The sequence below is a fragment of the Pseudophryne corroboree genome, chromosome 2 (assembly GCF_028390025.1).
Source record: "Pseudophryne corroboree isolate aPseCor3 chromosome 2, aPseCor3.hap2, whole genome shotgun sequence".
NCBI lineage: Eukaryota > Metazoa > Chordata > Amphibia > Anura > Myobatrachidae > Pseudophryne > Pseudophryne corroboree.
In genome coordinates, this window is record NC_086445.1 from 399,908,529 (window position 1) to 399,921,374 (window position 12,846).

Below are 12,846 nucleotides of genomic sequence, written 5' to 3' on the forward strand. Positions count from 1 at the left end.
TAAGTGCTGCCTCTGATCTGAAACATGTTTCTCTTACCCTAGCTAGTAGCTTCCATCGTGTTTATCAGTTTTGGAGTGGTGGCCGCATTCTGCTGTGCTATAGTTGATGGGGTCTTTGCAGCTCGTCACATTGTGAGTATTTCTGCTTCTTCCTATCCAGTGTAATTCTTTAAGCTATCTAAAATGTGAATATGCTTGCCTGTAGTAAATGTTTGCTGCTATTCTCTATCAGTATGAAATAGTTACTAAATAGCACAGACTCTATCATACCCCTTTCCCACCAAACTTATAACTCCAGTTATTGCATAAAAGAATACGGAGAGCCAGATCACGACGCTTGGAGATGATGTCATCTTTAAGCGCCGGAAGAGGGAAGACCCAACAATAACCCGGGGGCAGATGCTAGATGCAAGTGGCCTAAGGGACCTATGACATCAGGGGGAGGAGCCTTGCCACAAGGGGGAGGAGCTAGGCCAGCAGGATAGTTCTTCTACTATCCACGCCACCAACTATTACCTTTAGTAACCCGGTGGCAAGCGAAGCGGAGCGAGACACCGAGCCCGAAGCATGGCGAGTGAAGTGAGCCTGTGAGGGTACTTTTTGGGTACCCTGTTCGGGTGTGGATCCTCCCCCTGGTGACGTGGCTCCGCCCCCTGGTGACATCAAAGCTCCCTTAACCCACTCCGATTTAGAACCAACCATAACCCGGGTCCAGCCTGCGGTGTGAATGGGGTTTGAAGCAGCTGTGGAATGGCTTGAAACCGTGTTCATTAACCCTAGTCAGAGCTGGCATTTTGGTGGGAAAGGGGTATTAGAGATCTGTACAGTAGTTGTCTTTTGCAAGAATTATCTGCAGTAACTGTCCCTTTTCCAACTAGTTATATATATATTTTTTATAATTTCCCATAATTAGAAAACGAGAACATCCCTGAAACAAAATTTGTCTAATCACATTATTTCTAAAGTTCTTGAATTGGATATAAACCTCAGACGCATTGTAGTATTCATCCAGATTAAACATGGTACTGTTAAACATGGTAGCAGTAGCAGTGAGAAGATATTGCAGGATTCCATACTAGTGCCCTGTGATTGCATCACATCCTACTTCTGGGCTAGTTACTGCCTGTTACTGCCGAGACCCCTTATCAATACTGCGTTGTGTTGGTTTATTTTATTTTATTTGGGGAGGGCGTGTATGTGTCTGTCACTAGCAAACAGTGAAGATAGTTATTTTAAGAGGTGAGCATTGAAAAGGGTTGGATATGGAATCCCGGCGGTCAGAATACGTAAGCCAGGATCCCAGCCGCCAGAATTCCGGCAACAGGGCGAGCACTAGAAAGACCCTTGCGGGCTCTGAGGCTCACTGAGCTTGCCACAAGTTCTATTCCCATTCTTTGGGTGTTGTGAACACCCACGAGCGGGAATAGCCCTGGTGCAGCTGTCCGCATTTTCGGCGGTTGGGATCCCGGCGATTGGTATTCTGACCGGCGGGGTCCCAAATGCCGGGATATTAACTGCATCCCATTTAAAATAGCGATGCCTGTAGTAAGGTGCATACACACTTGCCGAGAAAGTAAATAACGACGCTCATTTTCACCCTTCCTGAGCAGCGTCGTTTACTTTCTCGGCAAGTGTGTATGCCACCGACGATGAGAGATGTGCAGCCCCGCGGGTCGTTAACGACCTTCCCTGTCGGCTGTGCATGCAATCCAAATTGAGGACTGTCGCGACGTCACTGAGCGATATGGTCGTCATATCGCTCAGTGTGTACGCACTGCTGCCGACCGCCCGGCACGGGAGAGGAAACACTAGGCAATGTCGCTCATAGAGTACATGGCCTAGTGTGTACCCACCTTAACTGAGAAGCCATACATCCTGTGAGGTATATTTGGCCATGAAGCGATGCCATGAAGTGATGACACTGCTTCCTAGTAAGCTGATTGCATTTTACACCATTGTGCCATTGCTCTTTTTGACAGGGACTGCAAAGGTGAAAAAAGCGAGAAAAAAAACAAAAACAAAGTATAACTTGCCTGCAATGCTTCCAATTAAAGGGAACATTTTCCATTTTTCCACTGAGTGCTCCGTATTTTATCTCAAACCATATATTAAGTAGGGTGACAGTAATATCCCTTTAATCTGGGACACCTATGATTTACACAGGTTCTGTGGCTGGCTAAAACCAGGTGAAATTCAGGCTAGAGTTTAGCCAGCCACAGAACCTGTGTAAATCATAGGTGTCCCAGATTAAAGGGATATTACGGTCACCCTATACAGGTTGAGTATCCCATATCCAAATATTCCGAAATACGGAATATTCCGAAATACGGACGTTTTTGAGTGAGAGTGAGATAGTGAAACCTTTGTTTTTTGTTGGCTCAATGTACACAAACTTTGTTTAATACACAATGTTATTAAAAATATTGTATTAAATGACCTTTAGGCTGTGTGTATAAGGTGTATATGAAACATAAATGAATAGTGTGAATGTAGACACACTTTGTTTAATGCACAAAGTTATAAAAAATATTGCATAAAATTACCTTCAGGCTGTGTGTATAAGGTGTATATGAAACAAGCATTTTGGATAAGGGATACTCAACCTGTATTAAGTAACTCACAAAAGTGCTATTTCAAATATTTAATTGTATACTTTTTAAAAGGAAATAAATGTGTATATTAGTACACAAGACACATTCTGCATGTGTAAAATAGCTCACAGGGCCAATGTAGTGTTGAAGGGAAGCCCTTTTGTTCTGCACCAAAACTTTTAATTATCAGAATACAGTCATAACAATAAATACAATGTGGAAGGTGCTCTTTAACATTGTGATTGCAGATATTATTCATGTTTTAGTTTAAATAGAAATTAACTCAAAAGAGAACAGTTGACACATATACAATAATAACAGTTATCCATCTATGTAGACACAATAAATATTACTCACACTGAAGGATTTTCCACTGAACACTAAAGACAATGCCAAATTCTTACATAAGAGCAAAAAACACAAAGGAAAGGAAACAGAGGCTGTGTAAATTAGTCATACAGCATAGCTCATCTTTATATAATGTATGTTTCCAGTTTAAAGCACTATTTGATAATCTATGATCTGTATTGCAAAGCTGCGCACACACGAGAAGACAAATTTGGCGATATGGATGATAATTATTTAGTGTGCGCACAGCACTTTTGCTCCAATATAGGGGGTAATTCAGATCTGATCGCTGCAGTGCGCGCTCCCGCGGGTCATTAACAAGGGATACGGTCATTAGGTCGACACCACTTAGGTCGACAGTCATTAGGTCGACATGTACTAGATCGACTGTTCAAAAGGTCGACATGAGTTTTTCACATTTTTTTTTCAATTTTTTGACTTTTTCATACTTTACGATCCATGTGGACTACAATTAGGAACGTTAACCTGTGCCGAAGCATGGCGAGCGAAGACATAAGAGAATCAGCACAAATATGGCATGTACTGCAGGGCACGGTGACTAGGGATGAAGTAACACAGGCTCCTAAACTTAAGCAAGAAGAGATCAGTACAATCATTCCTCAGGTATAAGGTTTGTCACAGAAATGTAGAGAACTCACAAGGCACTAGACTAGAAGACAGCCTTACAAGCAGCAGTGTGAAGAGTTGTAACTGCAGAGTCTATTGAGATCACCAATGACAAGCATCCGGGTAAAGAATTTCTGTGAGTAAATATAGTGTCAGGAGTATCTACGATCAACAGACCCACCGTGTGGGACATACTGAAGTAGAGAAGCCAACAAGTTGATACCTGTCCATGGGCCTGCTTGTTTCTCTAGTCCAGCTGGGGTCCATAGTTGGAAGACAGGAGGGGCAAAATGCCACCATTTGTGGTTCTAGTGAATTGAGGAAAATACTGCTGAGGTGAGTAGTGCACTGGAGGCCACAGGGTTCAAAGTAGTCTAATATAGCCCTCCCATTAAGAATGCTGAGCCAGAAGTAGAGATCATGGAAACTAGCGGATTTGATGGAGCAGAAGTTGACATGCAAGATGCTACCAAACCACGCCCTGATCTCCACAGTACAAAATGCCACTGTCTTGAGATTTTAGAGACTGGGGTGTCAATACCTGACACATTGGGTCCCCAGTGGATAATAACGTCACTGTAGTGCTAAAGGAGGGTTTGGTACTTCATAGTGAGTGATAAGTGACATGGTTGCTTTCAGGGACAGCACAAGGTCTCATTTCTGAGACCACTGTCACTAAGAGTGGTCTCCAGTTTGCCGGCTGTCGGGTTACCGGCGCACAGTATACCGGCACCGGAATCCCAACAGCCGGCATACCGACACTTTTTCTCCCTCTTGGGGGTCCACAACCCCCCTGGAGGGAGAATAGATAGCGTGGCGCGCGTAGCGTGCCCGCAGCGTGCCCGCAGCGTGGCGAGCCAGCAAGGGGCTCATTTGCGCTCGTCCAGCTGTCGGTATGCTGTCGGTCGGGATTCCGGCGCCGGTATGCTGGCCGCCGGCATACCCTACTACACCCGTCACTAACACTTAAGCTGTGAGCTCTAAAAATGAAAGCAAGCACTCCACCAGCAAGAGCTGCTGCAGGAATCTGCTGTTCATTGCACCATACACAGTTGACTTTTCTTAAGTTTACATTTTTAGCACAATTGCTGGATCACTCAGCTTAAGTAATACTCCAAATTTAGACTCCCATTTTCATTTAGACTCCAATTGTTATTTTGAACTGTTACCACTTAACTGACGATTTTTCCCTTCAAAAGCGTTAACAACATTGTTTTTTAAAATGTGTTTTGTAAAATAAAGTTGAAAAAGTATTTTTTTAAATATTTAAACATTATATTATGCACATCTGCAGTACGGATCTCCTCGTCAAAAATCGGGGGACAGGGTGGAGCGACGCAGTTGCATGAAATCTGACCATGCCAGTTAAGTAAAGAAAGATAATAGAAACAATAGCTGGCATAAAGCAAATGCCATTATCTGTATCTTCCAGACAGCAGGTTTTTATATCCTCCTAACCTTGTTCCACGCCTCTTATTGTTCCACTGATGTCATTACATAAATCTAGAGACATTTAGCTGTAGCATTACATGTGCTCATTTTCTATGAGAAGTAGAAATCAAGGGGCCGATTCAGACCTGATCGCTGCTGTGCGTTTTCACACAGCGGGCGATCAGATCTGAACTGCGCATGTGTATACACCACAATGCGCAGGCATGACAGTCCGCAGCGATGGGGAGCACCAGGCAGCGATGGGATGGTGCGAAAAATCCCATCGCGCCGGCGAACGCAAAGAGATTGACAGGAAGAGGGCATTTGTGGGTGGCAACTGACCGTTTTTGAGGAGTGTCCGGAAAAACGCAGGAAGGACCAGGTGTTTGTAGGGAGGATTCCTGATGTCAGCTCCGGCCCCAAAACATCGCAGCAGCTGAGTAAGTCATGGGCTGTGCAGAGACTGCACGTGCGATAGCACCCCTGCACAGCGAATTCCTGCTGCCCCTGAAGGCGGCGACTACCTGATCACAGGGATGCAAAAAAAGCACCCTAGTGATCAGGTCTGAATTAGCCCCCAAGCAGGGGCATCTCTAGAGAGGAGGGGACCCATGTGCAGACTCCGTGTGTGGGCCCCCTCCTCTCCCGTAGCCGTTGCGCCACTGCTAGCGCTCTGAGCGCTGTAGACTCTGGCACAGTGCCAGAGTCTACAGCGTAAGCGCAGGACTCTGAAAAATGGCAGCAGCGCCATTTTTTCGGAGTCCTGCGCATGCGCTGTAAACTCTGGCACTGCGCCAAAGTCTCTAGTGGTCAGTGCGCTAGTAATGGCGAGACAGCTATGGGAAAGGAGGGGGCCCACACACGGTCAGCGATGGACTCCAGAAAGGTAAGTATAGGAGAAATGAATGCAGTGTGTGCGGTGTGGGCCCCACTGGACTCAGGGACCCGTGTGCACCGCAGACACTGCACCCATTATAGAAATGCCAATGCCCCCAAGTGTAAATGTAAACTAACATAGTGAAAGTAGGCTGTGTCCTGTGGCCGATGCAGTCAGTGCAGTATGTGGACAATCATAATCACTGCTCTCCCCAGGATCCTGGCTGTTTTTACATGTCACTTGTCACTAGAGATGAGCGCCTGAAATTTTTCGGGTTTTGTGTTTTGGTTTTGGGTTCGGTTCCGCGGCCGTGTTTTGGGTTCGACCGCGTTTTGGCAAAACCTCACCGAATTTTTTTTGTCGGATTCGGGTGTGTTTTGGATTCGGGTGTTTTTTTAAAAAAACACTAAAAAACAGCTTAAATCATAGAATTTGGGGGTCATTTTGATCCCATATTATTATTAACCTCAAAAACCATAATTTCCACTCATTTTCAGTCTATTCTGAATACCTCACACCTCACAATATTATTTTTAGTCCTAAAATTTGCACCAAGGTCGCTGGATGACTAAGCTAAGCGACACTAGTGGCCGACACAAACACCTGGCCCATCTAGGAGTGGCACTGCAGTGTCACGCAGGATGTCCCTTCCAAAAAACCCTCCCCAATCAGCACATGACGCAAAGAAAAAAAGAGGCGCAATGAGGTAGCTGACTGTGTGAGTAAGATAAGCGACCCTAGTGGCCGACACAAACACCGGGCCCATTTAGGAGTGGCACTGCAGTGTCACGCAGGATGTCCCTTCCAAAAAACCCTCCCCAATCAGCACATGACGCAAAGAAAAAAAGAGGCGCAATGAGGTAGCTGACTGTGTGAGTAAGATTAGCGACCCTAGTGGCCGAAACAAACACCGGGCCCATTTAGGAGTGGCACTGCAGTGTCACGCAGGATGTCCCTTCCAAAAAACCCTCCCCAATCAGCACATGACGCAAAGAAAAAAAGAGGCGCAATGAGGTAGCTGACTGTGTGAGTAAGATTAGCGACCCTAGTGGCCGACACAAACACCGGGCCCATTTAGGAGTGGCACTGCAGTGTCACGCAGGATGTCCCTTCCAAAAAACCCTCCCCAATCAGCACATGACGCAAAGAAAAAAAGAGGCGCAATGAGGTAGCTGACTGTGTGAGTAAGATTAGCGACCCTAGTGGCCGACACAAACACCGGGCCCATTTAGGAGTGGCACTGCAGTGTCACGCAGGATGTCCCTTCCAAAAAACCCTCCCCAAACAGCACATGACGCAAAGAAAAATAAAAGAAAAAAGAGGTGCAAGATGGAATTGTCCTTGGGCCCTCCCTCCCACCCTTATGTTGTATAAACAAAACAGGACATGCACACTTTAACCAACCCATCATTTCAGTGACAGGGTCTGCCACACGACTGTGACTGATATGACGGGTTGGTTTGGACCCCCCCCAAAAAAGAAGCAATTAATCTCTCCTTGCACAAACTGGCTCTACAGAGGCAAGATGTCCACCTCATCATCACCCTCCGATATATCACCGTGTACATCCCCCTCCTCACAGATTATCAATTCGTCCCCACTGGAATCCACCATCTCAGCTCCCTGTGTACTTTGTGGAGGCAATTGCTGCTGGTCAATGTCTCCGCGGAGGAATTGATTATAATTCATTTTAATGAACATCATCTTCTCCACATTTTCTGGATGTAACCTCGTACGCCGATTGCTGACAAGGTGAGCGGCGGCACTAAACACTCTTTCGGAGTACACACTTGTGGGAGGGCAACTTAGGTAGAATAAAGCCAGTTTGTGCAATGGCCTCCAAATTGCCTCTTTTTCCTGCCAGTATAAGTATGGACTGTTTGACGTGCCTACTTGGATGCGGTCACTCATATAATCCTCCACCATTCTTTCAATGGTGAGAGAATCATATGCAGTGACAGTAGACGACATGTCCGTAATCGTTGTCAGGTCCTTCAGTCCGGACCAGATGTCAGCATCAGCAGTCGCTCCAGACTGCCCTGCATCACCGCCAGCGGGTGGGCTCGGAATTCTGAGCCTTTTCCTCGCACCCCCAGTTGCGGGAGAATGTGAAGGAGGAGATGTTGACAGGTCGCGTTCCGCTTGACTTGACAATTTTCTCACCAGCAGGTCTTTCAACCCCAGCAGACTTGTGTCTGCCGGAAAGAGAGATCCAAGGTAGGCTTTAAATCTAGGATCGAGCACGGTGGCCAAAATGTAGTGCTCTGATTTCAACAGATTGACCACCCGTGAATCCTTGTTAAGCGAATTAAGGGCTCCATCCACAAGTCCCACATGCCTAGCGGAATCGCTCCGTGTTAGCTCCTCCTTCAATGTCTCCAGCTTCTTCTGCAAAAGCCTGATGAGGGGAATGACCTGACTCAGGCTGGCAGTGTCTGAACTGACTTCACGTGTGGCAAGTTCAAAGGGCATCAGAACCTTGCACAACGTTGAAATCATTCTCCACTGCGCTTGAGACAGGTGCATTCCACCTCCTATATCGTGCTCAATTGTATAGGCTTGAATGGCCTTTTGCTGCTCCTCCAACCTCTGAAGCATATAGAGGGTTGAATTCCACCTCGTTACCACTTCTTGCTTCAGATGATGGCAGGGCAGGTTCAGTAGTTTTTGGTGGTGCTCCAGTCTTTCCGTACGTGGTGCCTGTACGCCGAAAGTGTCCCGCAATTTTTCTGGCCACCGACAGCATCTCTTGCACGCCCCTGTCGTTTTTTAAATAATTCTGCACCACCAAATTCAAGGTATGTGCAAAACATGGGACGTGCTGGAATTTGCCCATATTTAATGCACACACAATATTGCTGGCGTTGTCCGATGCCACAAATCCACAGGAGAGTCCAATTGGGGTAAGCCATTCCGCGATGATCTTCCTCAGTTGCCGTAAGAGGTTTTCAGCTGTGTGCGTATTCTGGAAACCGGTGATACAAAGCGTAGCCTGCCTAGGAAAGAGTTGGCGTTTGCGAGATGCTGCTACTGGTGCCGCCGCTGCTGTTCTTGCGGCGGGAGTCCATACATCTACCCAGTGGGCTGTCACAGTCATATAGTCCTGACCCTGCCCTGCTCCACTTGTCCACATGTCCGTGGTTAAGTGGACATTGGGTACAGCTGCATTTTTTAGGACACTGGTGACTCTTTTTCTGAGGTCTGTGTAAATTTTCGGTATCGCCTGCCTAGAGAAATGGAACCTAGATGGTATTTGGTACCGGGGACACAGTACCTCCAACAAGTCTCTAGTTGGCTCTGCAGTAATGATGGATACCGGAACCACGGTTCTCACCACCCAGGATGCCAAGGCCTCAGTTATCCGCTTTGCAGTAGGATGACTGCTGTGATATTTCATCTTCCTCGCAAAGGACTGTTGGACAGTCAATTGCTTGGTGGAAGTAGTAAAAGTGGTCTTACGACTTCCCCTCTGGGATGACCATCGACTCCCAGCAGCAACAACAGCAGCGCCAGCAGCAGTAGGCGTTACACGCAAGGATGCATCGGAGGAATCCCAGGCAGGAGAGGACTCGTCAGAATTGCCAGTGACATTGCCTGCAGGACTATTGGCATTCCTGGGGAAGGAGGAAATTGACACTGAGGGAGTTGGTGGGGTGGTTTGCGTGAGCTTGGTTACAAGAGGAAGGGATTTACTGGTCAGTGGACTGCTTCCGCTGTCACCCAAAGTTTTTGAACTTGTCACTGACTTATTATGAATGCGCTGCAGGTGACGTATAAGGGAGGATGTTCCGAGGTGGTTAACGTCCTTACCCCTACTTATTACAGCTTGACAAAGGGAACACACGGCTTGACACCTGTTGTCCGCATTTCTGTTGAAATAGTTCCACACCGAAGAGCTGATTTTTTTGGTATTTTCACCAGGCATGTCAACGGCCATATTCCTCCCACGGACAACAGGTGTCTCCCCGGGTGCCTGACTTAAACAAACCACCTCACCATCAGAATCCTCCTGGTCAATTTCCTCCCCAGCGCCAGCAACACCCATATCCTCCTCATCCTGGTGTACTTCAACACTGACATCTTCAATCTGACTATCAGGAACTGGACTGCGGGTGCTCCTTCCAGCACTTGCAGGGGGCGTGCAAATGGTGGAAGGCGCATGCTCTTCACGTCCAGTGTTGGGAAGGTCAGGCATCGCAACGACACAATTGGACTCTCCTTGTGGATTTGGGATTTCGAAGAACGCACAGTTCTTTGCGGTGCTACTGCTTTTGCCAGCTTGAGTCTTTTCATTTTTCTAGCGAGAGGCTGAGTGCCTCCATCCTCATGTGAAGCTGAACCACTAGCCATGAACATAGGCCAGGGCCTCAGCCGTTCCTTGCCACTCCGTGTGGTAAATGGCATATTGGCAAGTTTACGCTTCTCCTCCGACAATTTTATTTTAGGTTTTGGAGTCCTTTTTTTACTGATATTTGGTGTTTTGGATTTGACATGCTCTGTACTATGACATTGGGCATCGGCCTTGGCAGACGACGTTGCTGGCATTTCATCGTCTCGGCCATGACTAGTGGCAGCAGCTTCAGCACGAGGTGGAAGTGGATCTTGATCTTTCCCTAATTTTGGAACCTCAACATTTTTGTTCTCCATATTTTAATAGGCACAACTAAAAGGCACCTCAGGTAAACAATGGAGATGGATGGATACTAGTATACAATTATGGACGGACTGCCGAGTGCCGACACAGAGGTAGCTACAGCCGTGAACTACCGTACTGTGTCTGCTGCTAATATAGACTTGTTGATAAAGAGATGTCGTAGTATGTATGTATGAAGAAGAAAGAAAAAAAAACCACGGTTAGGTGGTATACAATTATGGACGGACTGCCGAGTGCCGACACAGAGGTAGCCACAGCCGTGAACTACCGTACTGTACTGTGTCTGCTGCTAATATAGACTGGTTGATAAAGAGATGTCGTAGTATGTATGTATGAAGAAGAAAGAAAAAAAAACCACGGGTAGGTGGTATACAATTATGGACGGACTGCCGAGTGCCGACACAGAGGTAGCCACAGCCGTGAACTACCGTACTGTACTGTGTCTGCTGCTAATATAGACTGGTTGATAAAGAGATGTAGTAGTATGTATGTATAAAGAAGAAAGAAAAAAAAACCACGGGTAGGTGGTATACAATTATGGACGGACTGCTGAGTGCCGACACAGAGGTAGCCACAGCCGTGAACTACCGTACTGTACTGTGTCTGCTGCTAATATAGACTGGTTGATAAAGAGATGTCGTAGTATGTATGTATGAAGAAGAAAGAAAAAAAAACCACGGTTAGGTGGTATACAATTATGGACGGACTGCCGAGTGCCGACACAGAGGTAGCCACAGCCGTGAACTACCGTACTGTACTGTGTCTGCTGCTAATATAGACTGGTTGATAAAGAGATGTCGTAGTATGTATGTATAAAGAAGAAAGAAAAAAAAACCACGGTTAGGTGGTATACAATTATGGACGGACTGCCGAGTGCCGACACAGAGGTAGCCACAGCCGTGAACTACCGTACTGTACTGTGTCTGCTGCTAATATAGACTGGTTGATAAAGAGATGTAGTAGTATGTATGTATAAAGAAGAAAGAAAAAAAACCACGGGTAGGTGGTATACAATTATGGACGGACTGCCGAGTGCCGACACAGAGGTAGCCACAGCCGTGAACTACCGTACTGTACTGTGTCTGCTGCTAATATAGACTGGTTGATAAAGAGATGTCGTAGTATGTATGTATGAAGAAGAAAGAAAAAAAAACCACGGTTAGGTGGTATACAATTATGGACGGACTGCCGAGTGCCGACACAGAGGTAGCCACAGCCGTGAACTACCGTACTGTACTGTGTCTGCTGCTAATATAGACTGGTTGATAAAGAGATGTCATAGTATGTATGTATAAAGAAGAAAGAAAAAAAAACCACGGTTAGGTGGTATACAATTATGGACGGACTGCCGAGTGCCGACACAGAGGTAGCCACAGCCGTGAACTACCGTACTGTACTGTGTCTGCTGCTAATATAGACTGGTTGATAAAGAGATGTCGTAGTATGTATGTATGTATGAAGAAGAAAGAAAAAAAAACCACGGTTAGGTGGTATACAATTATGGACGGACTGCCGAGTGCCGACACAGAGGTAGCCACAGCCGTGAACTACCGTACTGTACTGTGTCTGCTGCTAATATAGACTGGTTGATAAAGAGATGTCGTAGTATGTATGTATAAAGAAGAAAGAAAGAAAAACCACGGTTAGGTGGTATACAATTATGGACGGACTGCCGAGTGCCGACACAGAGGTAGCCACAGCCGTGAACTACCGTACTGTACTGTGTCTGCTGCTAATATAGACTGGTTGATAAAGAGATGTAGTAGTATGTATGTATAAAGAAGAAAGAAAAAAAAACCACGGGTAGGTGGTATACAATTATGGATGGACTGCCGAGTGCCGACACAGAGGTAGCCACAGCCGTGAACTACCGTACTGTGTCTGCTGCGACTGGATCATAAATAATGATATAAAAAATATATATATATCACTACTGCAGCCGGACAGGTATATATATTATATAATGACGGACCTGCTGGACACTGTCTGTCAGCAGAATGAGTTTTTTATAGAATAAAAAAAAAAACACCACACAAGTGAAGTCACACGACGAGTGTTTAACTTTTTCAGGCAATCACAATATAGTATACTACTAACTATACTGGTGGTCAGTGTGGTCAGGTCACTGGTCAGTCACACTGGCAGTGGCACTCCTGCAGCAAAAGTGTGCACTGTTTAATTTTAATATAATATGTACTCCTGGCTCCTGCTATAACCTATAACTGGCACTGCAGTGCTCCCCAGTCTCCCCCACAATTATAAGCTGTGTGAGCTGAGCACAGTCAGATATATAATATATACATAGATGATGCAGCACA

General features: G+C 46.1%; 1 protein-coding gene across 1 annotated transcript in view; it reads left to right on the forward strand.

The window, feature by feature from the left end:
• The window catches only part of TMEM255B (transmembrane protein 255B), a 206,589-nt gene that overhangs the window by 74,223 nt on the left and 119,520 nt on the right, over positions 1 to 12,846 (forward strand). Inside the window, exon 4 of the mRNA XM_063950766.1 lies at positions 43 to 132. Coding sequence (XP_063806836.1) covers positions 43 to 132 — 90 coding nt within the window. The remainder of the gene's footprint in view (positions 1 to 42; positions 133 to 12,846) is intronic.